This window comes from Sorex araneus, chromosome 2 (assembly GCF_027595985.1).
Source record: "Sorex araneus isolate mSorAra2 chromosome 2, mSorAra2.pri, whole genome shotgun sequence".
Lineage (NCBI taxonomy): Eukaryota > Metazoa > Chordata > Mammalia > Eulipotyphla > Soricidae > Sorex > Sorex araneus.
The window spans coordinates 200,613,261-200,640,831 of record NC_073303.1 but is presented as its reverse complement, the minus strand read 5'-3'; the positions used below and the strand labels follow the sequence as shown (position 1 = coordinate 200,640,831).

Genomic DNA, 27,571 nt, shown 5'->3' with positions numbered 1-27,571 from the left:
AGGCTAAGGCTAGTCACTAGTTTGGTGCTAAGAACAGAAAGGGCACAAAAGCCCTTATATTTCAATTCTGGGAAACCAAGAGAAAATGTCTAAAACAGAGGGTCAAGAAAAGTTTGAATCATTTTCATAATGATCTAGTAAAGACTCAGTAAAAAGTTTTTTTACAAAATCTTACAAGAAGAGAGTTAACAAAAACCATTTTGCCTTCATCTTTCTGGGAAAACCTTAGTTTCGTTTGCTTTTTAATAACAGGTCTGTATAAACAGTGCTGAATTTAAAGTAGTGGACACAATCAAGAATTTTTAAATGAAGACTGTGCAGCATCTGACAACTCAGGAGCAAGAAAGAGGAAAGGAAAACTAACTTCTTACTTTCAGGATGGATATTTTATTAACATTTAGTATGCAAACCAAATAATTACCATTAACATAGGAAGAAAGCACAAATCTGCACCTAACGTGTTGGGTGGAGCATGGCCTGAAAATCAAAGGCAGAAAGGCTGACTACAGGTTACAGAAACAGCAGGCACTCCGATCTTTGTAGATCTTAAACTTTATACAAGCAACTCTAAATTCTCGGTAGTATGAGAAGTATTTACATTTTGCAGGTGTCTGCTTTTGAGTATCTGATTCCATGTAGTTAACATTGGGTGGGTGACTAAGAAAAATGGAAGTAGGGGCTAAGAGGCAGTCCAGCAGGAAAGGCACTTCCTCGTATGCAGCAGACTCGGGTTTGATCCCGGCACACCCTCCGCATGGTCGCCTGCCAGGAGTGGTTCTTGAGCACAGAGACAGGAGTAAGCCCTGAGCACAGCCAGTGTGGCTCAAAATCTGAATTTTTTAATTATAAAAAGTCAACTTGTTGTGCTTTCCTGATTCCAAACATGAAGCCTACTAAATAGGATCTATGTTCCACTATGCTCCAAAATGAACCTCAAAGAGACACAGGTCCTTGAGCAAAGGAATGAGGTGCCCAGCCTTCACCCCTCCCAGCCTTGGGCAATTAACACCTGCTTACAGCAGCTTTCCCCCCCCTCAGGCTTTTCTTTTTAAAGGACCTTACGAAAATCAACCAAAATTCATTCAAAAACACTTTTAAAGCAATGCACAAAACATTTTTTCCAAAACCATAAAATTCCGAATTACCCCTGATACCAAAATTTAAATATAGATCCACATTTCAATTCCAATCATTGCCAATAATATTGACCACTCACATTCAAGTCAGAATACACTGCCTTTAAAAGCCATCATGATTTTCACTTTCCAGAAACGCTAACACTGTAGCTTATTGTATCTTGCCAAAACCAAAGAGTAACTTACTTATGAAACCCCTCAGAATCTCTTTGAAAGAAAAAAATGTAATACAGAAACAAAACAGAAGGCCACAATCATTAAGAGATAAATGCTGGGTCTCATTCCCCCGACCCTGAAAGAGCCTCCAATGCGGCACAGTTGGGAAGGATGAGTAAAGAGAGGCTTCTAAAATCTCAGGGCTAGGACAAATGGATATGTTACTGAGGCCACTCGAGAAATTCAACGGTCAACGGGATGATGATGATGATGATGATGATGTATTATGCTGTAGGTATTAACTAGTAATGAGAAAGATCTAGTCAGACACTCGGCTCAGACTCGCAGACAACCTTAGGGCGCAGAGTGAGGAGCCCTGGGAAGGGAGCAGGGGGCTCACCTCTGTGCCTCCCTGCAAGTGACAAGCATGTTCAAACAAGCTTGTTTAGAACAGGGACTGGAATGAGCTGAGACTTCGATGAGGAATACCTGTAGGATAACACTGGGTTTGTCCTTTCAGCCTTGCCACAGGGAACTTAGGTTTATCTGGTGACACCCATCACAGTGCTTGGAGTTAGGAGTCACTCTAGTTCCTCTGTTTATCGGTAAACTCTTCTCTGTGCCCTCCTCCCCAACCAGTTAATCACCCTTTCCCCTAATCAGATTCTGTTAGCTTGTAAGATCAGATCCTTCGAGGATGTTGAACTTGTATTGTGAGTTAAATATTGCTTTTCTCTGTCTTTTGCATAGTTTACCTTAAAGCAACGTCCTTTCTGTATGGACACAGGAAGACAGTTAATGTTATGCTCTTATAACTTGGGAGTTGACTGACTCCGAATAATATTTACTCCTGGGCATCTGCTTTCTCAATTCAGTTGCCCTTAGTTCCTAGCACCCCCAAACAGGGTCCCGAAGAGGGACAGAATGGACCCAGGGCAAGCTGTGAGCTACCCTGGCATCGAAATGGGCCAGGCCAAAGCGCCACAATATTCAACTGTAAATTGAGGGCATGATCATGGACAATGCTGTCATGATCCAAAAGTAACGACGAGACTAGGACCCTGCTGGGGTTAGGAAGACTAACCTGGCCTGAAGACTGTGGTCTGGAGTATATAGTGAGATGTCTTCAGGAAGAACCAAACTTTAGGTCTGATTATCTCTTACTGTGCTCATACAGAGTGACATTGCTAGAAATATTAGAAGTAGATTTACTACAACTATTTAAGTGGATTACTAGCTGAGGAAAGAAGAAAGCGATACACCCTTGTTTGGATCCCACCCTTGAGAGGATCTCCTAGTAATCTGGAGTAATCTCCTCAGATGAGATTTTTGTCCTTGAGTTAATCTCCTGGAGGAGTGGTCTTACCTCTCTTTGTTGATTTGTTAATGTTCTGACCCACCTTTGTATCACCACCCTATGTGATTGCTATATAAACTAACACTGTAAAATCTAAGGAGGCTTGAGAGAGAGAAGCAAAGGGAATGAATGGAGACCGGAATAAAATGCAATTGATACCGACCAGCTCATTCCTTCCTTCGCCTACCTATCGCCATGGACCTCCCCGGGGGTGGGGGAAGTGGCGTGAGACTACCAAACGTGGGCGGTGGGAGAGACAGAGAGCTGCTGCCCTTTTGTGAATACACAAGTACCTAAAAATCAGAAGCCGATCCAAAAGCAACAAAAGAAATTGAAATTCAAAGAACACAGGAATCACTAGTAATAAGTAGTCAATCTCACTAATATTCAAGCTAAGGCAAATTTAAATATTGAGTTACATTCTACCAAATTAACCAATGTGTTTAAAGACTCGTGGTTCAGAGTATGGAAAAATTCCACGTGCGGCTGACAGAAACATAAATCACACTTGAAAGATCTATCTGAGGAGCCAGAGACACAGTGCAATGGGGAGGGCACTTGTCTTGCGTGCAGCCAATACATGTTCAATCCCCAACATTGTTCAATCCTTGGAACCACACAAGGTGTGTCTCCCCCAGAGGCCCTCAGGGAATGATTCAGCATCGGAATGTGAGAAAATATGGATCGAAGTCTTAAATGTGCACATTTAACCCAGCAACTGCAACTTCTAGAAAATGGACCTGCAGCAATAAAGCAAAGAGGAATACAAAGACTGCCACAGTAATGTTCTTTTACACATTATTTATCAACTAATTAGAAACAATGGGGAGTAGGTTAAATAGTAACTGATCTGAAGAATACTAATTAGCCATTTAAAACCAGGCCGACCCGGAGTACTACTGAGGAAGAGCTGTTTCCACTAGCAGACTGCGGCCAGAGGCTGGGCCAGTCCTGGGGGGCTGCAGGTGAGGATGGACCCAGCACACTGAAACACTGCCTGAGGCACTGCTGGAGCACTGGGAAGTTTGACTTTCTTGACTCAAGTTCCACTAAAACTGGGTTCTGTAATCAAAATGCATGTAGAACTGGACAGTGATGTGACCACTTACAGAACTGTCTAAACTCACTAACCCCGCTCTGGGCCCCCAGGAAAGCCCTGGGGCTGGGTGGCACTCTGCAAACAGAAGGCGGGGCTCCATCCCAAGCACCCCCACTAAGCGATGCCAGGCCTGGCCCAAAAACAAACCAAAAATGGTTCTTAAAAGGACTTTATGGTATGCAAATTCCAGGAGGAAGAAATCCACTCACACACACACTCGAGACAGTGTGCGAGAGAGGCCCGGCGCCCAGAGGGGAGCACGGGGCAGGGAGGGAGGGAGGGCTGCATCCACCTCAGCTCTCCCAACAGGAAATGTGTGCGACCACGGAAGGTGAACGTTCCCGGAAATGATACCATGTATGATTAGTATGCAAAGGACACAAGCATGAAAAACCAGACCTTGGTTTCCAGAAAAGAAATCCCTTGGTTCCTGACAGATCTCTGTTCCTGCCCCATTTTCCCTCGCTCAGCATGTCCCTGCAGTCCTATCTGAGTCATTCCCAGCCGGAGATCCGAGGCTGGAGAGGAGTGGTGGATCAGTGAGAAGTCAGTGTCATGCCGGTGACGGACGAATGCAGGCAGAAATTCAACAATTCAGACAGAAAAGTTAAAGGATCAATAGAGCATCAGAAAAGACATCAAATGCCCGAGTAAAGTGAATGTTCTTTAAAAAAATAAATAATAAATAAATAAAATAAGGAGAAAAAAAAAAAGCCTCCCAATAGGCATAAACAGTATGGTAGAAACTGAGATTTAATGAAAGTTGAGCACACCTACAAGGCATATGCAAATATACAATCAGCACTGTATACAGCATGCAGTAGCACTGTCGTCCAGTCTCCGTTGTGAGACTTGTGCCTACTGGTTTTTGCATATCGAATACGCCACGGGGAGCTTGCCAGGCTCTGCTGTGTGGGCGGGATGCTCTTGGTAGCTTGCCGGCTCTCCGAGAGAGACGGAGAAATCGAACCCAGGTCGGCTGTGCCATCGCTCCAGTCCATGATATGAAGGATTAGTACTCAATGTGCTTTTCACGGCCCACACTGAGGGAAGTGAGATTGGAGCCTTACTATTGGTTCTCTGTATTACCTTCATACTGATATATGTCATACTTTATATCTCTACTACCTTCCTCTCATTAAGAGTTTTGGGATAAGCAGGTCTGATCTGCCAGCTCCCCTACTTTAGAAATGTCACTAAAAATCAACGGGGCTACAGAGAAACAGTCAGTAAGGTGTGTCTGCCTTGTACTTGGCCCACTCAGGTTCGATCCCCAGCATCCAGACGGCCCTCAGAGCACCGTCAAGAGTTAATTCCTGGGGCTGGAGTGATAGCACAGTGGGTAGGGCGTTTGCCTTGCATGCGGCCAACCCGGGTTCGAATCCCAGCATCCCATATGGTCCCCTGAGCACTGCTAGGGGTGATTCCTGAGTTCATAAGCCAGGAGTGACTCCTGTGCATTGCCGGGTGTGACCCAAAAAGCAAAAGAAAAAAAAAAGTTAATTCCTGGGGCCAGAGCAATAGTACAGCGGAGAGGGGCATTTACCTTGCGCTCGGCCAACCTGGGTTTGATCCCCGGCATCCCATATGGTCCCCAAGCACCCCCAGGAGTAATTCCTGAGTGCAGGAGGAACCCCTGAGCATCACTGGGTGTGGCCCGAAAACGAAAATATATACAACCCAAATTGGCAGCTCCCTTCGTGCCTACACTCCAACACTGGGTTTAGGGAATCACCCTTTACCTCCCTATCACGTGGCCTTATTCCTGTCGTGGTTGCGTACAGTGTCTCTTCAAACATGTTGTCTGGGCGCTGCAGGGACGGCACAGCAGACGGGGTGCTTGCCTCGCAGGCGGTCGGAGTGATTGCTGACACCCCATCTGGCCCTGAGCCCCAGCAGGCGTCAGGAGTAAGCCCCCAGCGCCCCTGGGCGGGCCCCATGACAGGCAGACGAGAGTCTGATATTTTCATACTCGAGTCATTTTCAGCGCTAAGAGTCCTGCTCACATGTTTTCCTCGAGTCACTTTGGTTAATTTGGGGGCATTATCCAGCAGCGCCTGAGAGCCAGCCCTGGCTCAGTGCTCAGGGGACCACGCGGTGCCAGGGATCACACACATGAAGCATGAACTCCAGTCACCTGAGAATTTCTTTTATACTGCTCCCTTGCTGATGGTGTGTGTGAAACACTCTGAGGGTCAGAGAGGTAGATAGCACCGCGGCTAAGTTGCTGGCCTTGCATGTGGTCAGCCCGGTTCGATCCCCAGCATCCGGTATGGTCCCCCCGAGCCCCACCAGGAGTCCCGAGTGCAGAGCCAGGAATAAACCCCAAGCAAGCATAGCCAGGTATGGCCCCAAACCAACAAAAACTCTTATCATCTTACACTCTTCCCTCTAGTGAGATTTAGTTTTGCCTTGACACCAAGGATTTTCTTCCATGTCCAATAATCTGTAAAGAACACATCAGCAGGCCTGGAGAGGCAGTTCCAGGAGAGGGCACCTACCCCTGGGCACGCCATACGCTCACCTCCCCACGGCCCATCACGAGTGATTTCTGAGTGCAGAGCCCCGAGTAGCCCCAGAGCAGCATCAGGTGTGGCAGAACAAACGAACAGAACACATCCATGCAGCCATCACTTCTGCATCGGTTTTTCAGGTACCTGGGGCCGGTGGCTCTGACCCACCCTGGCCTCAATGCCCAGCACCAGCAGGCCCTCAAAGCAAGCACCACAGACAGAGCCCGGCAAGATCCCAAGCGCTGTGGGGAGCCCCGCTGGGCCCCGCCGCTGGGCCCCGCCTTCGAGGCAACACGCACCCTCCCCCCGCCCCCCGCCACCACGTGGAGGCCCTCCAGCCCTAAATGTTCCCCTGGCCAGGTACACATGCCCTTTCCAAATGGAGTCACAGCATTTTTAATTACTGGGAATCAGAATCGCAATCAGTATTTATTAAGTTTCATAACTTTGGCACTTCTTTATAGAGACTTTTTGCTTACAAGTTGAAAGAAGCTTCTTAAATAACACATATTCTCTAAAATGGTACTTGAACCATTTTTAAATTCTTTTCTTTTTTTTTTTTTTTTTTTTTGCTTTTTGGGTCACACCCGGCGATGCACAGGGGTTATTCCTGATTCCTGGCTCATTCACTCAGGAATTACTTCTGGCAGTGCTCGGAGGACCATATGGGATGCTGGGAATCAAACCCGGGTCAGCTGCATGCAAGGCAAACGCCCTACCCGCTGTGCTATTGCTCCAGCCCCTTAAATTCTTCTTTTTAAAATATTTTCTCTAATTCATCTATTCTTCTAAAGAAATTTTCTATTGTAGTTTTGCAACTATATGATCCTCCTAGTTCAGACATCACTTTTCAAAAAAAAAATTTTTTTTTGGTTCAGTTCTTTTTCCTAAGTTATCACCATTTTCTCAATTTCCCATACTTATGTTTCTACTGCTCTTTCATATACGTGTTATTTTCTACTTTTCTTTCGTTTCATTTGAAGCACCAGGTAATAGTTTCCGTTTGTTTGCAGGTAATTCTCGCTGGCTTGCTTTCACTGAATAGCATCCTCCTCATTCCTTTTTCTTCTTTTCAGAAAAACTGGATTTCACTGCAAACCTTGTCTCTCATTTTCATATAAAATAAACTTTCAGGAAACTGCAGTATTCACTGTATGCCAGGACTCACTTGTCTTGATGAAGGTCACCAACTGCCCCTCAAGAATACCATCTCCTGGGGGCTGGAGCAATAGCACAGCACGTAGGGCGTTTGCCTTGCACGCGGCCAACCCGGGTTCGATTCCCAGCATCCCATATGGTCCCCTGAGCACCACCAGGAGTAACTCCTGAGTGCAGAGCCAGGAATAACCCCTGTGCATTGCCGGGTGTGACCCAAAAAGCAAAAAAAAAAAAAAAAAAAGAATACCATCTCCTGGATCCAGGGTGACAGCATAGGAGGGAGGGCATTGGCCTGGTGCGCAGACAACCCAGGTTTGATCCCAGGCCTCACAGAGACTGGAGCCGGCGCCACCCACCCACAGTAGGGTTTGGGGGACATTGTTTCCCTGCTCTTCTAAAAACTGTCCACACATCCTTTATTGGCATCTTTCCATAACTCAAACATTCCTTTGGAGGTGCACTTGGAAAGGATCCTAAAAATCTACAATAATAGACGTGACTCTATTTGTCTTCAACTGGGTCTTAAACAAAGGACTAAAAACTAAGAAATTCAACTTTGCAACGTGGCTGGCCTCAGATTTTCTATCACCTATTCTGTAAGTACTATATGTTCTCTTATGGGATACATACATGTTGTAATCACCGATTGTTTCTGCTTATATGCTTGAAACTTAAAATTCAGATGAACATTGTTTTCTGGTATAAGAATTGCAAAAAAGTAATTCTTTTTAGAAGTGCTCATTGCACACCTTCTCTGACCCAGGAATGATGCAAGACAGACAATAGGTTATACCAAAATTATAAGTCACAATCCTCTGATTTGGAGCAACTATTAAGGACTGTTAAGATAAAAATTTAGTAAGTAGACCATGTGCACATAGCATAAAATCATTCAATAAAAACCATGTACTAGGGACTAGAGTAATAGTACAATGGGTAGCTTCCCTTGCACACAGCTGACCTGGATTCAATCCCGGGTACCCACTCTGGTCCCCACCAGTCACCAGAACTAAAGGTAAGCCCTGTGCGCCATGGTGTGGCCCCAGAACAAAATAAAACATGACAAGACCATGCCCTAGAAACAAAGAATACTGGGAGGAGAATTATCTACTACTAGTGTATTCTTTACACATTCCTTAAACTTTTTACTCCATTCAGTACACATTCTCATAGTTTCTAAAATAGAAGAGTCCTTCTTCTGCCAACTAGAAACTTAATTTTAAACTGTAAATCTCAATGTTCTCAGGACTAGTGAGATAGTACAACGGGTAGGGCGTTTGCCTTGCACATGTCTGACCCGGATTTGATCCCTAGCACCACATCTGATAAGCTATATTGAGGATTTAAACATTTACAAACCCTCTGATCTGACACTTAACATTCCCACGAATCAAAGGTAAAATGATTTGATATAAAACCAAACATTTATACACAAAAGTTAATACTTTTTTTGAAAGTATAAAGGAAAAGTGAAAAAGCGCTCTTATAAGGCGCATCTAACTAACCAGAAAAGAGATCATACAATATAAACATCTCAAAGCAGCACACTTTAAATTTCTAAACAGGGGCCACAGCAATAGTACAGCAGGGATGGCATTTGCCTTGCACGCAGCTGATCTGAGTTTGATCCCCGGCATCCCATAGGGTCCCCCAGCATTGTCAGGAGTAACCCCTGAGCATCGCTGGATGGGACCCCAAAATCAAAAAAATAATTGAGATTTAAAAAGTAAATTTCTAAACAGATTCATCTTCAAAAGGTTAGTAATTTTGATACCTCTGGGTTTACTCCAAACTCCAAGTGATGACATGGCACTACAATAGCAAGTCATTAACAGCAGTACATAATGACTATTATATAATGATAGAAATTAGTGAACATCACTGTCACTGTCATCCCATTGCTCATCGACTTGTCCCAAGTGGGCACCAGTAACGTCTCTCATTGTGAGACTTATTTGTTACTGTTTTTGGCATATCCACTACGCACAGGTAGCTTGCCAGGCTCTGCCGTGCGGGCGCGATACTCTCGGTAGCTTGCCGGGCTCTTCAAGAGGGACGGAGGAATCGAACACTGGTTGGCCATGTGAAAGGTGAACGCCCTACCGCTGTGCTCTCGCTCCAGCCCAGTGAGAACATATAAATAATATAAAATTTTTCAATCCCTTCAAGAATACATGCTCAGTAGACATTTAGGAATCAAATCTAACAGAAAACGAACAGCAAATGGGTGATGGTGCCAGGACAGAGCTTTGGTGTCCCAAATCAGTAACTGTGTATCTCCTAGGTAAGCAATGAGAAAAAGCTGAACTCCAAGAAAAAAAAAAAAAAAAAAAAAAACTGGATTTACCACTCAACAAAAACATTAAGTTTGGGGCTGGAGCAATGGCACAGCGGGTAGGGCGTTTGCCCTGCACGCCGCCAACCCGGGTTTGATTCCCAGCATCCTAAATGGTCCCCCAACCACTGCCAGGAGTGGTTCCTGAGTACAGAGCCAGGAGTGACCTCTGTGCATCACTGGGTGTGACCCAAACACACACAAAAAAAACCAAAAACCATTAAGTTCAATAAACCACTGAGAGCAAAAGCAGAGAGTCCAATGATGACTGGCACCTACAGAAAGCCACCACCAGCCACAGGACAAATTGTTTTCTGCCCCAAAGCTGCAAACAATGTATCTGAAACATGCATGACCCTCAATTAAACAAGTACAAGAACAACTATAAACCCAGGATTAGATACAAAGTGACTGGTCATCTGTCTGGCAGCAGACCTCAGGCCCTGAATGAAGGCCTGGGAAATCCACCTTCTCTTCCAAGTACACATGAGCACTCTCGAAGGAGCATTACCTGAAGGCTCCTCTATCAGTCTGGATGGCTTCTAGTTGCTGAATTAGAAAAAAAAAAGTACACATACAAGAGCAAACTGCTGTGATATCAATGATTATGAAAACTGTCCATTTTGTGCTATAAACAGTGACATTCAAATTCCAAATGGGAACAATCCCACCCTTAGCGTGAATCACAGGAGTAAAGCGTCCCTAAGGACTTTCCTTTATTAGTCAACAATGTTACTAGTTTGTATAGAATACAAGGCTGAACGAGATAAACCAATACACTAAGCAGAATTTTCTATGTTCTAGAATTCGGGGCTGGAGAGACAGTATAGTGGGTTTGGTGCTGGCAGTGCACGGAGCACTGCACTGCAGCCCGGTTGCTCATCGATTTGCTCCAGCAGGCACCAGTAACATCTCCATTGTGAGACTTCTTGTTACTATTTTTGGCATATCGAATACAGAACAGGTAGCTTGTCGGGCTCTGCTGTGCGGGCGGGATACTCTCAGCAGTGCACGTGGACGATAAGTCTACGGCTCAATCCCAGACACTGGACATTGTCCCTCTACCTCACCAGCCCTAAGCACTGGGACAGGGGCAGCACACAACAGCCCGCACCGAGGGGCCAGGCCTGCACCGTCTAACAAAGAACTTTCCTCCGACTCTACCTCTTCTGTACAGATCCCCATTTCCCTGACGAGGGAAGGTGTGCACGGTGGCCACCAGCCGAGGCAGGCACCACGCCCACACGGCGACAGACCACCCCTCTCTCCCCTGCCACTCAGAGAAAGATCAGATGCTCTGAACCCTTCGTGGAAACCAACCACACAGCTTTACACCCATCATGTAATTCAACAGCTGGCCCTGACTTACACACTGGCTTAAAGGCCAGTCAAACAGTCTGTCAAAGACGACACATGCAAGACACCTAGCTCCGCAGAATACCTCACAATGGGCCTGATGTAAGAATGGACTCTGCAGGGGTCTGAGGCCAGCAGCTGGATAACCTGGGTTCAACCACCACTCCAAATGGTCGCCGCCCACAAGGAGTGACCACTGAGCACAGAACTACAAGTAAGCCCTGGAATCACTAGGTATGGCTTTGTGTGTGTGTGTGTGTGTGTGTGTGTGTGTGTGTGTGTGTGTAAACGTTAACAACCCATTAATCCATTAGCTCCATTACATTTTCAAGAGTTTAACTATAGTCATAAATACATTTAACAGCTTATCCTTTTCCAGGTATTAACAACATATCCTCAATCAATTATCAAGCAATCAGCAATTCTTTCAAAAATGCTTTCTGTCTCTCCTAAATATTAATCACAAAGAATGAAGGAAAGAAGACCAGGAGAGAGAATAAGGGAGGGAGAGGTAGAAGAAACAAGGAAAAAATAAACTCCCAAACCAACGCCATTTTTTTGTGGAATCATGTTACAGGTGTAACATCTCTATCAAAATGTTACTGAAGATACACTGTTAACAGCTACTCCCTGTGCCTTTGAAACTTTAAAGGATTTGTTCTTTTCTTTGAAACATAATCATAGAGATGTATCTCTTACTTTTAACAGAAATACTTCAACTCTCACCAATATATTAGGCAACCATCTAGGTAAAGAATTAGCAGCACTATGCTGCATTTGTACCAATACTACTGAAAGTCAGAGATTACCAACTAATTCCCCAAGTTTAACAAATATCCCACCATTTTAGCATTCATTAGTCTAAGCCAACCCCCCACTAACGGGGCTGACCGGAAAGTGCCCCACCACGCATTCACTCTCTCAGACAGGCACAGTTCACTACATTTCAAAACTTGAGTCACCTGTATGCATCGTCTTCTTTCAAGTCTCATATCATCGTGATGGGGTGGGGGGAGGGAGGGAAGAGTCCGGCAGCAAAACTAGAACACTGTGTAAAGAAAAACAAAGTATGGTAAGAGATGAGGGTGCAGATGGTCCCCCAAGAGAGGACTCTCTAATGCAGCTACAATCCCCAAAACAATTATTACTGCAAATTTATTTACTAACATTAACTTTACTTAAAAATAATTTTCATTAATAAAAATCAAGTGTATATATATAATATATACATATATACACACAAATGTATATAAACGTAAAACATTCACTTATTGAGAACAGCAATTAAAAAAATTTTTTTAAATCTATCCGTACCAATAAAGTTTTAAGTATTTCTGGGTATATGTCCACTACCTACCTAAATTATCTGGGGGGGGAGGAAATCTATATTTTTTATCTACCATTAAATTGGCAAATCAGCATTGTGAAATCATTTTGCTAACAGTTTACAATCACCTGTAAACAGAGGTAGGGAAAGTCACTTCATAAGAAAAGAGAACAGGTCAATCTACCCTGTTCCTTGTAAACCAACTGTGGAGACACACCACTCCCCTGAACCCGCAAAGCCTGGCCCGTGCTAGCAGGCCCAGCAACTTCTTTCAGGCCACAGGACATCTGCACCGACCTCCCACTCACAGCCTAGAGCTCGCCACTCCTGGTGGGGCCAGCAGCAGACTCGCTGCTCTCGGCGCCCAGAGCACATGAGTAAAGCACTGGTCAGCCCTACCACTGTCAATAAAGTCCTATGAAACAATGCTGCTTAAACTGATTCAATTCCCAACCTAGTTTAAATTTTTAAAAAAAGAAAGAGAAAAATAAAAGACCTACTACTCAAAACACAAAACCCAGTTCCTGAGCACAGTGGCCCTTGCCAAAGAAATGCCCCAAGTCGAGGGCAGGGATGGTAGTACACACACGGCTTGCCTTGCTTGCAGCTGACGGGGCTCAATCCGGGCACCACCAATGGTGGTCCCTTCTCCCTGCCGCCCCCAACCCCAACCCCGGAACCAGGAGAAAGCCCTGAGCACTGACAGGTGTGGTCCAAAAAAACCAAACGTAAAGTCAACCAATTCTAGAGCCTCTTTTTTTTCCAAATTCTCAACCAAGCTGTTCCCTCTACCAGTACCCTTGCAGTTCCTGCTACAGCAGTAACTCCTAGGTTTTCTATCATGGCACCCAACCCTCCTGGTTAGTCAGACTTGCTCCCCAAGCAGCTCTATAAGCCCCAATTGCCATCGAAAGCTCACACTGCCTAAGTGTAGCTCGGTCCAAGCACTCGACAAGAAGCAGCTGACTGGACTGAAATAATTAACTCGATTATTAATCCAAATAAACTCCTAATTGGTAAGGAAATAAAATGCAGGGGTGGGGGTGTTGGGGAGAGGCTCCTGAGCAGTACTCAGCCAGGGGGTCCAGGGGCCATTCCCAGTACCCAACAGTGCAGTTCTGCCGGTCGGGGCGAGTGGCCCAAGTGGGCCAGGCCTGTGGTCCCGCCCTCGTGCTAGCTCCCTGGCCCCAGAGTCTGCCAGCATCGCCAAGAGGCAGAAAACTATAAATGACACTCGAAGACACATTTTTAGGCAAGTGGATCATAACTCAGATTTGATCCTACATCTATTCCACCAAAATACTGCTGGTTTCCACTTACTTCTCCTTCTGAGCTACCGAGTTCTCTAAAAACTCAAAACCTGCGATTCCAATATCCAGGGCAGATGCCTTCCTGACGAGCACTAATGAAGTAGCCTCTGCACGAAGAAATGCCTGGGTCTGAACTCATGAATGATGCCCCGGAGACATCCCTCAAGAACCTTTCTGTTTCCGACGTGATTATGGTATCAAAGAGAATCTACACAAGAGACCAACTGCTACTCAACTTAGGCAGTAATCTTATTGTGAATCAACTACTTGCCAAAACTGATCCAAAACCTGAAATCCTTTTGAAGTGATCCCTTATCTCTAGTAATTTGAAAAGCAATCTTTAGAAAAGAGCCAAGTACTATAAAATTGCAGTTTCAAACAAAATTGCTGAGACAGAAAGGACGCTGTCCTCAGAGTGAGAAACCCTGAGTTTCTACCCTGGTTTCTTTAAATACAGCTTCCAGTGAGTACTCATTATATTCTTGGGGCCCGGCAATTCCTAGAGAAAACACAGCTTGTATCAGGCCAGCCTAATGACAGTGAGTCGACAACAGGAAAGAGCCAACAGTCTGCCCAATCTCTATGGCCTTGAGGCTGGGGGTGTGGCCGGCCCAGGCAGGCCTCCCAGGCAGGAGACAGAGGCAAGTCCTGAGCACCAGAGATTCCGGGAGCAGCAGAAAAGGAGCAGCAGTCCTATTCTAGATTTTCCCAACAAAAGCCAACAGTGACTCTCTTTCGTCTGTTCCCTGCAAGTGAAGTGATCCACAGCCACGGAGTGAATCAGACAATAAGGAGAAGCACACCCTATCCGTACCACAGGCCCGGCCATGGCCTCTCGTCCTCCAGCTTCAGGGCGCTTGCCAAAGGCCATGAACAATCTAGAAACTGAGTTTTAAATGGGTCTTGAAGCTACCCTTGCAAGCCAATTTTCAGTTGTCTGAAAATCACTGCACTGAACTCGCCCACAAAACACCTTCAAGGCCAGGATTTCGGCTGGCTGCCTGCGCTTAAGCTCAGTTTGCTCACCTAGGTTGGCAGAGGTTTTCTTGACCCACAAAGACCAAGGGTGAGAAGACGGAAACGAATGCATGAGCATGTAAGAAAATCCCGACTAACTCAACAGTTAAATGGCAAGTCTGTTTTCTCTAATGTCACAACATTTTATGATGAAGCAAAACTAAAAGGTTAATCATTTCAAAACAGTGCAAGTAAACATCTTTTTAAAACAGAAAAGAGAAAAGCACCCCTCGTAGAAGTAGGCTGGGGGATGGGAGGCAGTAGTGGGGGGGAGGCAGGGGTGGACCTTTGTGGACACTGGGGAAGAACAGTGTTGAAACACTGTATGCCTGAAGCCCGGCCATAAATAACTTCCTAATTTCACTGTGACAAAATTGAAAAATAAAAAATATTGAAATTTTAAAAAATGATAATTAGGCATTTGACCCAAAAAAAAGAAAAGTACAAATAGTTTGGAATGAACGCAACAAACAGGTGAAAAGAATCAGTGATACTAGCCTCGGAAGTACTGTAGTCATAACTGTCTTTCTGTAGGTGGAAATACAATTGTTTAGAACCTTTTACTTTCTTTTATATATGCATATATACGTGCTGGTCGGTATTTTAAAATTTTTAATTTTAACCCATATGACAACTTAGGAAGCTCAGGAAATGCCACCTGAAAAGGAACTCAAAGGCCAGAGACGGCGGAGCAGGAGGGTGCCTGCCTCCAGGTGAACACCGTTCAGTTAAACACTTCGAGCGCTCCGTGAGACCCGTGAGCACTGAGCCGTGAGAATCGCCAGAGGAACAAACCAGAGAGCACAGTGACGAGACGACAGCGCTCAGGGCACCAAATGAGCACACAATTCACCGATCGGACCCCCAACACCACACAGTCCCGCAGAGGTCACGGACACAGGGCAGTCCTGGATAAGAGACCGGGCAGCAAGCACTGTGTGCCCCGGCCCTGCTGGCCGAAAAGCACCAGTGGAGCCAAAAGGAGAAAACTAAGAACCAACAGAACAGCCACAAAACAATTCAGCCTAGAAAATCTGTATAGAGCTTTAAACTTTGATCTGATTTTAGAGATTAGAATTGCCGTGCAGGGGGGCAGGAAGAGCACTGAGAGGTAGATCACTGGCACAGCCACGGCTGTGAACTCGCTCCCTGGGCACACAGCCCCCAGGGCCGCCAGGCACCAATGCAGCACCAGGAGCACCAACGTCTCGCCCAAACCACCACGGGCCGAGCATCTCCAGAGAACGGCCACCGCTTTTTAAAAGTAAGATATCATTACGCAAAAATTATAAACTGTACTCACTCCATAAACTTCTACACATTCATGTAATGTGTGACTGCAAAGAGTTTTCTTTTTCTAACATTAGAAATAGATTTTCTAAATGTATGATGATCAAATGGCATCTGGAGTAAAAAATTCACTGACTGGGCTTTGAAAGCAGTTCTTAAAACCAAAAACATGTACAACTCTCCCCAGAAGCCCTAAGAAATACTCAGAACCTTTCTGAAAGTTAAAAACACAGGAACACAAAACTTGAGACGTGCTATCCAACCACAACTCACTCTGTCAAAGAACACCTGAACACTGAGGAGGTGCCAAGCACTGGGCTGAGACGAAGCCTTGGACGCAATGAAGCTTCTGACTGAGCTACACGCAGGCAATGGGATTTCGATTTCCTTCCTGGGGAAAGCCAAGGTCAGAGATGAAGCAGTCAAAGGTCACAGGAAATGAACTCTTAAGGGCAGCTGAAATGCCAACTAGACTACTACAAAGAGAGAGGAATCTGCCGGTGCCAAAGGCTGGTTAGGTCTGGGACTCATTTTTACACTTCAGCCATCCCAAATGTGAGAAGTCTCACAAGCAGTAAATTTACTTGCAAAAAGCATTTCTGCTTAGGAGAGTGGGAAAGAAACTGCCCAGAAGTCCAGTAGAGAAACTGAATTTACAAAATCTTGAATTATGTTCCCTTGCACACCCCTCACCAAAAAAGAGGAAAAGTGAAAGAGTAAAATCAGCAGCAAACTGACCTGCATGCACTGAAGTCTAAGGCAAGATAAGGACCCCAAAGTTATCCACCTGGGTGCGGGGGCGCAGGGAGTCCGGGCAGCGCCCTGAGTGATGGGGCAAGAGGGCGCACTCGAGAGAGGCAGCCCGAAGGCAGTGCTGAAGAGAAGGCGGGCGGGAACGCACGGCCGAGTCCACTCACGCGGCCCCCGAGCCCAGGTTCCCAGATCCACAGCTTCTCAAGGTCTACACGCCTGGGTTCAAATTCAACAGCGACAGCTGAGTACAGTCATGAACACAGGAGAACAGCGGGAAAAGGCCCCTGTGCATTTCAGCTGTAACACATAACCAATTGGCAAATAACTCCTCTAAGACTGCCTGAGAGATACCGAGACGTTTCGAAGGCTAAGCTTGCCCAGAGAATTACATTCTGGGTCAGCAGTTTCCCACCTTGTATCCCTGCGGACCAGTGGGCTTCCCTACACTAGTTCCCACAGGCCGTCTCCCCTGCCTACCCTCTAACGACTGTGGAAACAGCGAGTTGCACAGACTCCCGGCCACCTTCAGCTCCACCTCGCACTCTGGGAACTGAAACAAGCCTTCTCAGACATGCTCGAGTGACTACTACAGAAAGTAAAAGCTGAAGGGGGGGACCCACCCCAGTTCCGAGCACACTTTGGTTCCAGAAGACGCATTTCGGACAGTCATTCAAGGGCAGTTAGGTGTGGAATCGAGCGGACTGAGATGCCGGCTCTCTCCGAGCACCCCGGAACCCAGTGGACAGCTGGAATGCCCACATGAGCACTGCTTCTCAGTGTCTATGGCACATTTCCCAATCTCCTTTCACTCCCCAACCACGGGAAACTCCATGAAATAAACAGCACTATCATTCCTATTTTCTAAGTGTGGAAATCCAGGCCTAGAAAAGGTGATGAAACCACCCCCAAGTCACACAGACCAAGGGCAGAAAGAAGAAAATGCGAACACACAAGCAAAGGGAGTCCCAAGCCCCCCTCTACTGCCGACACCCACCACCCTGCCACCAGGGCCCCTGCCCGGAACCCGGGATGCCGGAGCCGACCACATGGGAAGTGGCATTCACAAGTCTCGTCACCCCGACCCCAAACGCAGAGGCCTCAGCCAGCATCTCCTCACTCTGGCTACCGTGTCCAGCTGACAGGTGTGTGGGGGGCACTCCCCTCCTCTGCCTCAGTCACCCAGGCTCCAGATGACTGCCCACCCTCTGACCGCCCTCCCCCACCCCACTGGGTGCTGCCAGGCCAGGACTGAGGCTGAATGGGGGAGTCCCTCCATTTCAAATTAGAAACCTCGGTTTTTTTCTCCCATTGTTTGTCTAAAATAAACACTTGATTATAAATAGTACAAGTTTGTTACTTTAAAAGTAGAAAGGAAAAAAACAAATGCCACATAAAATTCCCACTTTAAAAAGAAAAAAGTCTCTCGCTCCTGTTTCTTAACATCGGTTTATATTTACTTCATGTTTAATAGCTGTATAGTACTCCACTCTACTGATGTGCCGTTTTCAATCAATACTGGGGAATATGTGGGCTGTTTCTAAATTTCACAATCACAAACTTGAATACTGGTGCCTATTTTTATTACCTGCTATTAGGAATGAAGGAATGGACAAAAATAAGAGGTCCCAGCTATTCTCCTGAGGGCTTGCTAGGGAGCAGAGTTTGTCATTGATACGCACTATACCCAAACTTTCAGATGGACCCTAGAATGTCTGAGTTGAAAAGAGTGGCGGGGGCTGGAGAGGGAGCCCAGGGTGCATGCCTAGCCCGGCCCAGCAGTGGGCCCAGCACAGGGCTGGGGCAGCCCCTTTCTCCCACACCACTGGGTGTACCCCTCCCATCAGAGGGCAGGAGTGCCCCAGACCTGGGGGCTAGGAGGCCTGAAACACAGGCAGGGTGCTGGGGCGGGGCTGAGCTACAGCGACTGCCCCAGCTGGGAGCCCCAAGGGATCTCTGGGCACCACCCCACAGCTGGACGGTGTCTGCCAGACAGATGCACCACTGAGGAAGATCACACACAAACTTTCTAAAAAACACATTAGAAAATTACTTTGCGCTCTCTCTCTCTCTCTCTCTGGAGATAATACAAACTTTTCTAAATAGGATGGCTTCACGTATTTATTTATTATGTGTAATTTTATATGTATACCTGTAATTTTATTTATAAAACATAATTTATAATTTATATAAGCACGCTCCTATATACTTAGTTGGCTATATATACTTTTACACATATATAATTATATATAATTTTATAAATCACTTTTAATTATCCTTGCATTTCAAAAATACGGAAAAAAAAAAGGCCCAGAAATGAAAAACACCATTAACAGCTTTATATTTTCCACCCCAAAAACCTATGACTAGAAACCGAATTCGGTTGTGTTCTTTGGGGCACTTGTGTTGGCACTTCTAGAGCTGTAACGGCCTTCGGGCAGGGACCCACGCTGGCGCCCGCTGCTCCTCTGAGCACTCCGAGCAGCTGTCCCGGCCAGCCCCTCTGCCACTGGGGGCTCTCCACAAGCTCCCCCTCAGGAAAAGGCCTTCGAGGACTGAACTCGCACCCGCCTCCCCTCACCAAGGCTGGTCCCTGGGCGCCCAGACCCTACTGTGCCAGATGACCCCCCTCGGCTCACTGAGCTCAAAGCCCTGCCTGAGGGCTGTAGCAATAACACAGCAGGAACAGCGTTTGCCTTGCACGCAGCCGACCCGGGTTCGATTCCCAGCATCCCATATGGTCGAGACCCCTGTGCATCGCCAGGTGTGACCAGAAAAGAAAGAAAGAAAAAGAAAGAAAGAAAGAAAGAAAGAAAGAAAGAAAGAAAGAAAGAAAGAAAGAAAGAAAGAGAGAGAGAGAGAGAGAGAGAGAAAGAAAGAAAGGAAGGAAGGAAGGAAGGAAGGAAGGAAGGAAGGAAGGAAGGAAGAAAGAAAGAAAGAAAGAAAGAAAGAAAGAAAGAAAGAAAGAAAGAAAGAAAGAAAGAAAGAAAGAAAGAAACCCTGCCCGCCTCCTTCCCACCACACCCACTCGCTCACTCAGGCCTCCCCGCCCGCTGCCACGCCCAGAAGTGTGGCGGGAGCCAAGAGACCTTTGTTTCTTAAGAACAAGCTTCCGATTAGGGTGCACCGATTAGGGTGCACCGTGCGAAGAGCTGCACAGAGCAAAGGCACTTAACCTCGAGGCTACCCCTCTGCAGCACGCAGTGGCCGCACAAGCCTTCCTGAAGTCCGCCACTGGCACCTGGGGTGACACCTGGACCTCCAACATTAATGGCCCGAGTCAGCTCACCACAGCCTGCTGCTATACGGAGGCTCAGGCCCCCGAGCCCAGGAACACTCTGCCCACCACCCCCAAGGCGCCCCCTCCCCCGCCTTCAGAGCCCCACTTCTTCTCTGAGTGCCAGCTTCCCCCCCTCCCACGTTATCATCGACCCTGGTGACACCAGACACTCACCCCAGCCCACCGGCTTCCTGGTTGCCCCCCCCCCCCATCCCAGGGTCATCTGCCCCTTGGTGCATCTCCTATTTCCATCCCAGGACACCAGACCCAAACCCTCACTGGAAGCACACGATTTTACACGGACAAGTGGGTGTAAAGGAGGGTGCCGACGGCAGGCTGGTTTGTTTACGGGAGAAGGAAGTTCCCAAATCTGCGTGATGGAAGTACGGGGAAAAAAACCTATTCAAGAAAAACCATCTTAAAAAGAAGAAAAAGAAAAACCATCTTAAGCACCCATTCCCCAGAAACAATACAATCTTCATGTAGTTAAATCTAGCCATCTCAGAGAATTTCTCATGATACACATAAGAAATTTTCAACCCTTAGTCACAACTGTATGCTAGACCAGCTAAAATTTATAAACTTTCTATAGGCCAGAAGTTCCCAAGCTTATTACATCTACCATCCCCTTTTCAGGAAGAAAAAAAAAACTTCCTCAGCGCGCACCCTGGGAATCAGAATCAGAAAGGGACCCCCAAGAGTACAAGGCCACTACTGACCCCACTCGGCCGTGCACAGCGGCCAGCAGAGCTGGGGGCGGGGGAGACCAGTGTTGCAGACTGAAGGGACGATGCTGGGTGTGGTCCCTTCCCAAGGTCAGTGTCTCCGTGACGGTCCCCAAACTGGCACTGGCGCCTCTGACACATGCCCAGGCAGCGAAGGCCTGTCCCCATCCTGGGACTTTTTTCTTCACTGAGCACTGATTCATGTTCCATTCGTGGTCTATTCTGCCTCCTGTTCATGCTCTACTTTTAGAAACCCATTTCATGGCAGAAAACTGAACATTTACATATAAAAGTAAACCACTGAAAAGAATAAAAAGTGGGGCAGGGCGATGGCCCAGCGGCATCCCATATGGCCGCCGAGCACCGCATTCCTGAGTGCAGAGCAGGGGGTAACCCCAGCATCACTGGTGTGACCCAAAAAGCAAAAAAAAAAAAAAATCAATCAATCAATAGTTGGGTCAAATTGTTCACTTAAAAGAAAAGGTGACATAAGCTATGGCATATTCACATATACAGTATGCACTTATCTTCTAAAGATAAACAATCCTACCTCTCAAGACCTTCCCCCAAGAACAGTCACAGTAAACAAATAGGGGGGGGGGGGACACCACCGGTCCTGGGACTCTAAAAAGAAGTATGTAAAATTAGGGCCAGAGCAGGAGTGATGGCAGAGTGGGCACGGCAGCTGTCCTGCACACGGCCAACCCCAGGCTCACTCCCCGGCACCCACATGGACTCCAATCCTGCCAGGACCAGTTCCTGAGCTCAGAACCAAGAATGACCCCTGAGCACTGCTGGGCAAGGCCCCCAAACAAAAACCTCACTGCATGCCTGAAAGCCTACTGTAGACAACTTTGTGACCCCCGGGGTCTGCACTAAGAGGTCAAGGGACAGAGCACAGCGCCGCTTCTAGGGCACCTGTGCATGCAGCTGACCGGGTTCCATCCAGCACCCCAGATGCCCCCGTGGGCCTGCAAGGAGGGACCCCTGAGCACAGGCCAAGAGGGAGCCCTGAGCACCAACACTGTGGCCCAAACCCCACACCTAAAATTTTAAACATGTAAATATTGATTGATATTTCTCGAACTAATAAAATTCTGCGTGGCTGTTTTTTTCTGAACCAGGGGCCGACCCAACAGCTCTGAGGGCACCCACCAGGGCCACGCAGGGCCAAGGACCAGGCTGGAGGGCTCTGCCTCACCTGCAGCCCAGCGTCCCGGGCTCTCCCCATGATCCCTCAAGCCCTTCCTTATACTCCTGAGTGTACGCAACTCTCACAGAATGGCTGGGACCCTCAGCCTTTCTCTCCACACCAGCCACCGTGGCTCTGCGCTCCACGGCACAGCTCAGAACGGGGTCCGTCCACTCCGAGGACCATGACCGAGCCCAGGAGCCCGGGCCCTGGAAAGATCACTGTTCGCACTTGTCCGCAGGAAGAGCCCGAAAGCCCACTCTCTCCTGGGAGGACCTGCCCTGGACCACCTTGACGGGACCTCCCACGAGGTCCTCCACCCCGAGGTGACTGAGCACCCTCCTGTGCAACAGAGGGAGCACAGGAAGTCCTTCAGTGGCCCACGCCAGCAGTGCTCAGGCACCCCCTCTCCGTACTGGCCCACAGACACCAGCCCCACTCCCACTCACTCACAAAGGACTTCAGTTCACTCCTCACAGTTCTGCCCGGCTCTTCCAGAACCTTCCTGTCCCTCTCTGGCCTTGTCGACACTGTGCTGTAAGACCAGCACCAACGCCTTCTCCCCTGGAAAGTCTCCAGTCGGCGCACTGCCGGCCTCAATCCCGCATCTCCCTGCGGCTCCCCAGTGGCCGGACTGGGGGTGCCTGCAGGCCTGCTGGAGCCCAGCCCCTTGGCAAGACCAGCCAGTCAGGAGAGGGAGAAACTGCCCCCCAACCAGCTCATCTCCTAAAGCCTCTACCTTGAGCAACTGTCAAAGCAAAAATGCTGTCCTCTTTCGGACACAGTTAAGCCACGCGGGCATCTTCCTGGTGGACCTGGAGGGTCACCGCCACAACCCACTTCAATGCAAGACACACAGAACCTGAGCACTGTTGCTACCAGGAAAGAACCTGAAAAATATGACACAACTACCATGATGAGTTAAGTTTGGGCTTTTGTTTTGCTTTAAATACCAGCCCTCTTTTGTAAAAATTATTTTTAAACATGGCATCATCGATGCTGGAAATGTCAGGAAAGTAAAAGGGCAAACTACCCACAGCTGGAACCAGACTACGGGGCCTGAAGATTCCTCAGTCTTCTAGACACTTCCATGTACATTTCAAGTTTTCCTTAATTAAAAGGTATTTATTTAATGAAAACACAAGTTGGTCATATGGAAAATAAGTATTGCAAGTACAATCTTTAAATTATAACTAAACCACTTGACAACAGCTGCAAATGAAAAGAAATACAAAGGTTCAGTAACATCTGATGACAAGAGTTTAAACAGCCATGACAAAAGGGGAAAAAATGGTTTTTAATTTTCTTGCTTCTCTTTTGGGAGAGCAAATAGGAGTGATCTTAAATGATCGCTAACAACCTTTTACCTAGGTACAGCTTGGTTTCTACAAAACATTTCCTCAAGTCCCTCTGAATTTCATGGTGAAATGGCACCAGTTAGCTTTGTGGCTCAGCACAGAATCTTCCAGAATCCAGAAGATGGACCATCAGAGTCTCACAGGCTGAGTCACGGTCACTCAGAAGGGGAAAGGAACTCTGTGCCCACCTTCCCCAAATCTTGCTACCTGTAATCACATTTGATTTTATCATGCTACTTTTTCATATTACTCACAACAGGATTTTCTGGTAACATGTAATACACATTATAACAATATTGTATACATGAAAAAACACTGAATAAATCACCAGACTTACAGCTAAAGGGTTTTTAATTTCACTGGATTGAAATCAATACTTCAATAAATGAGATCCAGGTTATGTGCCTCTCATACATACATGTACATAAAAAGTGAAACAACAAAGAGCCTGGAAGCAAGAAAGTCCCCATCCCTGGCATTGCATGTGGTCCCCCCAAGCCCTGCCGGGAGCGGTTCCTGAGCACAGAGTCCAGGATAAAGTGTAGTATGACAAAAAAGTCCAAAAAACATTAAAAAATAATAATAAAGTAAAAGTAAATCTTTTTTTAAATGAAAAAAGATACATACAACCAAAAAGTGCCTAATTATCAAACCAATGACAGAAAGATTTATCATTCTAATTGAGCATTCAATTGACACATATGTACAAGACAGCACGTTTAACAAGACACTTAGTGTATGCAGTCTCATCAAATAAAGCGTACGTATGACCTGTGCTCTACAGACGGGACTCAGCAGAACTACAGGTCTCCTACTGCTTCTCTGCAGAGCCCCAACTCTACTGCCCCAGACCACGTCCCAACAGTAACCCCATGATGGCCCAGTATGGAGTCACGCCCAGCGACATGAGAGGGGCAGGAGGGCCCCTAAGTTGTCTGTAGCTCTTGCCTCATGAATGCATAACCAAGTCAGTCTGGTTAAAATCCAATCAATGTATTTAAACAGAATTAACAGTCTATAGGACAGAAGCAGTACTCAATCAGGAACTGGAGGGGCCAGAAAGAGAGCACAGGGGAGTGGGTCTGCCCGGTTCTATCCCCAGCACCCCCTATGGCCCCCCTGAGCACCACCACCAGGAGTAATTCCTGAGTGCAGAGCCAGGAGCAACCCCTGAGCATCACTGGGTGTGAGCCAAGAAAAAGCTCCCCCCCCCAAAAAATAAAAGGGGAAAAAGAAAAGAAGGTCCAGAGATAGTGCAAAGGGCTAAGCACAGGCTTTGCTTGGGGTGAGGGGCAGGAAGGGTGGGGGTCCGATCTCTGGCACTGCATGATCCCCCCAAACACTCAAGAGTGACCCCACAGAGACGGGAGCAGCCAGCCCCAGCAATCACCACTCCCCTGAGAGAGGGGAGAGGAAAGGGACAGAGAGAAAGGACATGACCTGTAGAACAGTGTCAGTACTCCAGCGCGCGCGCACACACACACACGAGAAGAGAAAGGCAAGAACAAGTTCTTAAGAAATCTTGGCTAAGGGAACACCAGGTAAAGTGTGGTTTGAGGACCCGCACGGGATGGGAGATACGCACTGAAAATAGAATATAGTCCAAACACAATGGCCACGCAGTGCCTCTGTTGCAAACCACAGCACCCAAAAGGAGAGAGAGACCAAAAGGGAATGCCCTGCCACAGAGGTGGGGTGGGGGAGAAGGGGTGGGAGGGATACTGGCAACACTGGTGGAGGGGGCTGGGCACTGGTGGAGGGATATAAACAAAATGCAAACATGAAAGCTCATAAGTATGTAACTGTAACTCATGGTGATTCACTAATAAAAATAAATTTTTTAAAAAGTTGACTTAAAAAAAAAAGAAATCTTGGCTAAAAAGCTCTTTAAAATCTCTCAAAATCTAACCACGTAAGTTATAGGTAAACAGCACCCAAAGATATAGAGAACGTCCTAAAAGCTGCCATGGAGAAGAGGCTCTCCTTGTAGGGCGGGGGATGGGCAGTAATCATCACTGACTTCATCCAAATCGGTGAAGCCAGAAGCCAGAGGAGCTCGACCACTCCTGGGCTGGAAGACAAAAAAGAATCAACCTGGAAACCCAGATCCAGTAAAAATAACATTCATGCAAAAAAAATCGGTGATTTGGGGGGCTGGAGAGAGAGCAGAACAGGTAGGACTCTTGCCTACCCAGGTTCGATCCCCGGCACCCCATATGGGACCCCTAAGTCTGAGGAGTAATTCCAGAGGCAGAGCTTGGAAGAAGCCCTGAGTATCACTGGGTGTGACCCCAAAACAGAAAACAAAATGAAACCAACAAAATCTGGGTGACTTATTTGCCAGAGAACCTGTACTATGAGAATGACTTGAAGGTTCTCCAGTCTGAAGGGAAACGACGAGGCAAATCTACACGTAGAAATGAAGAGGCCAAAACGGTACACAAGCAGGCAAATGCTCATAACAATCTTCCCATCTCATAATCCAAAAGATCACTAGCTGCTTGCAACAAACAAAATTGTAAGCTGGAATTTAAAACATGGATTTACAGCAAAAGTCATAAACTTGTAAGCCAGGGTCCACTGTCCAAGCTCCCGCACATGGGAGTGAAGACATGACCAGTGGCCAGTGGGAGACAGGTGGAGACCGCCCGTGTCTGCAGTCCGTGTGCAGGGAGGGAACGGGCTGGACGCAGCACTGAGACTAACGGGTGCAGGAAGAGGCATCCCTTGGGGCCGGAGCGATAGCACAGCGGGTAGGGCGTTTGCCTTGCACACGGCCGACCCGGGTTCTATCCTCGGCATCCCATATGGTCCCCCAAGCACCGCCAGGAGTAATTCCTGAGTGCAAAGCCAGGAGTAACCCCTGAGCATCGCTGGGTGTGACCCAAAAAGCAAAAAAAAAAAAAAAAGGAAGAGGCATCCCGCCCTGAACAGATGAACAGACACGGCAAGGACGCCCAGCAAGCCAGTCTCACCGGGAAGGACTCGGGACCACAGGGTCAGCAGGATGAAGCGCAAAGTACGAGTCTGAGAATAAAAAGAGAAGTCTTGCAAGTGACAGAAGAGGAGAGGCCAGGTTCCTGAGAGAACCAGGGATCGGGGTACTCACATCACACACATATGCAGACACCACCATCACACACATGTATGTACACACACATACACGCACAGTCTGAGAGGGCTGGTGGCTACACAGCGCTCCACTGGCACCTGCTACTATAAATGCGAGTTTCTTTTTATTTTTAATAACGCCACTGCCCACACACCACATGCTCCGGACCCCAGACCAGGCCAGTAACACCAGGGTGCCCAAGATGGAGGAGGTGCAGAGTCCCCATCTTCTCCAGATGGAATCCCGGCGACACTGAGCTTCTACTAACATGGCTCCGGTATGTGGGGACCAGGACTCTTTCTCCAAACTGCCAAGTAACATTTCCTGATATACAAAAAAACATTCAGGAACGGCTCCTTCGCCCCTGAATGGCCATGACCCCAGAGGCACACAAACCAATCTCGGAACGCAGCGGCTGCTGGCAGAAATGCTCCTCAACTGTGAACTAAGCTACGGCCCGGCCCCGTGCTGCCCCGGGAGGGGAAGGGTTTTTGTCCCTCGGCCTTTTCCCCTTTGCGGCAGCACGGGGATTGCCACCTTTCAGAGCCAAGTGGACAGAGGTAGGAGCTTGCAGTGATGGGACGGCCGGGGTATCTCGTGATGGGGGTGGGAGGGAGGCGGAACCAGCCCTGCCCCCGCCCCACCTGAACGGCCATGATCCCAGAGGCACACAAACCAATCTCAGAACAAGAAGCGGCTGATGACAGAAATACCTCTGGACTTAATTACTAATATAGCTGAACTCCAAAACCACGCGGTCACTGTTGCGGCCCTGCGACATCATATGCTCTTCATTATCAGCAATAGAAAACAAATGATCTAATGAGGCCTTTTCAGCAGGTCTGATTGTTGGGGGGAAATTCCAAATAATGACAGTGGGTTTTCTGTAGAAAATTGAATGCAAACAAAGTAAAGAGAGAGTAAGGTGAAAATCATCTGCCACACAGGCAGCGTGGAGGGTGGGGAGGGGATACTGGGGTTCTTGGTGGTGGAACATGTGCACTGGTGAAGGGATGGGTGTTTGATCATTATATGACTGAGACTTAAACCTGAATGCTTTGTAACTGTTCTCACGGTAATTCAATAAAAAAATAAAATTA

General features: G+C 47.3%; 1 protein-coding gene across 3 annotated transcripts in view; it reads right to left on the bottom strand.

Annotated features, from left to right (window-relative positions):
* DYRK1A (dual specificity tyrosine phosphorylation regulated kinase 1A) overlaps positions 1–27,571 on the bottom strand; it is a 120,231-nt gene that overhangs the window by 61,287 nt on the left and 31,373 nt on the right. For 2 of the 3 annotated variants that reach the window (XM_055125796.1, XM_055125797.1), the window contains exon 2: positions 12,073–12,158. The exons of the other annotated variant lie outside the window; for it this stretch is intronic. In XM_055125796.1, coding sequence (XP_054981771.1) covers positions 12,073–12,082 — 10 coding nt within the window. In that variant the 5' untranslated portion in view covers positions 12,083–12,158. The remainder of the gene's footprint in view (positions 1–12,072; positions 12,159–27,571) is intronic. 3 annotated transcript variants of the gene reach the window in all.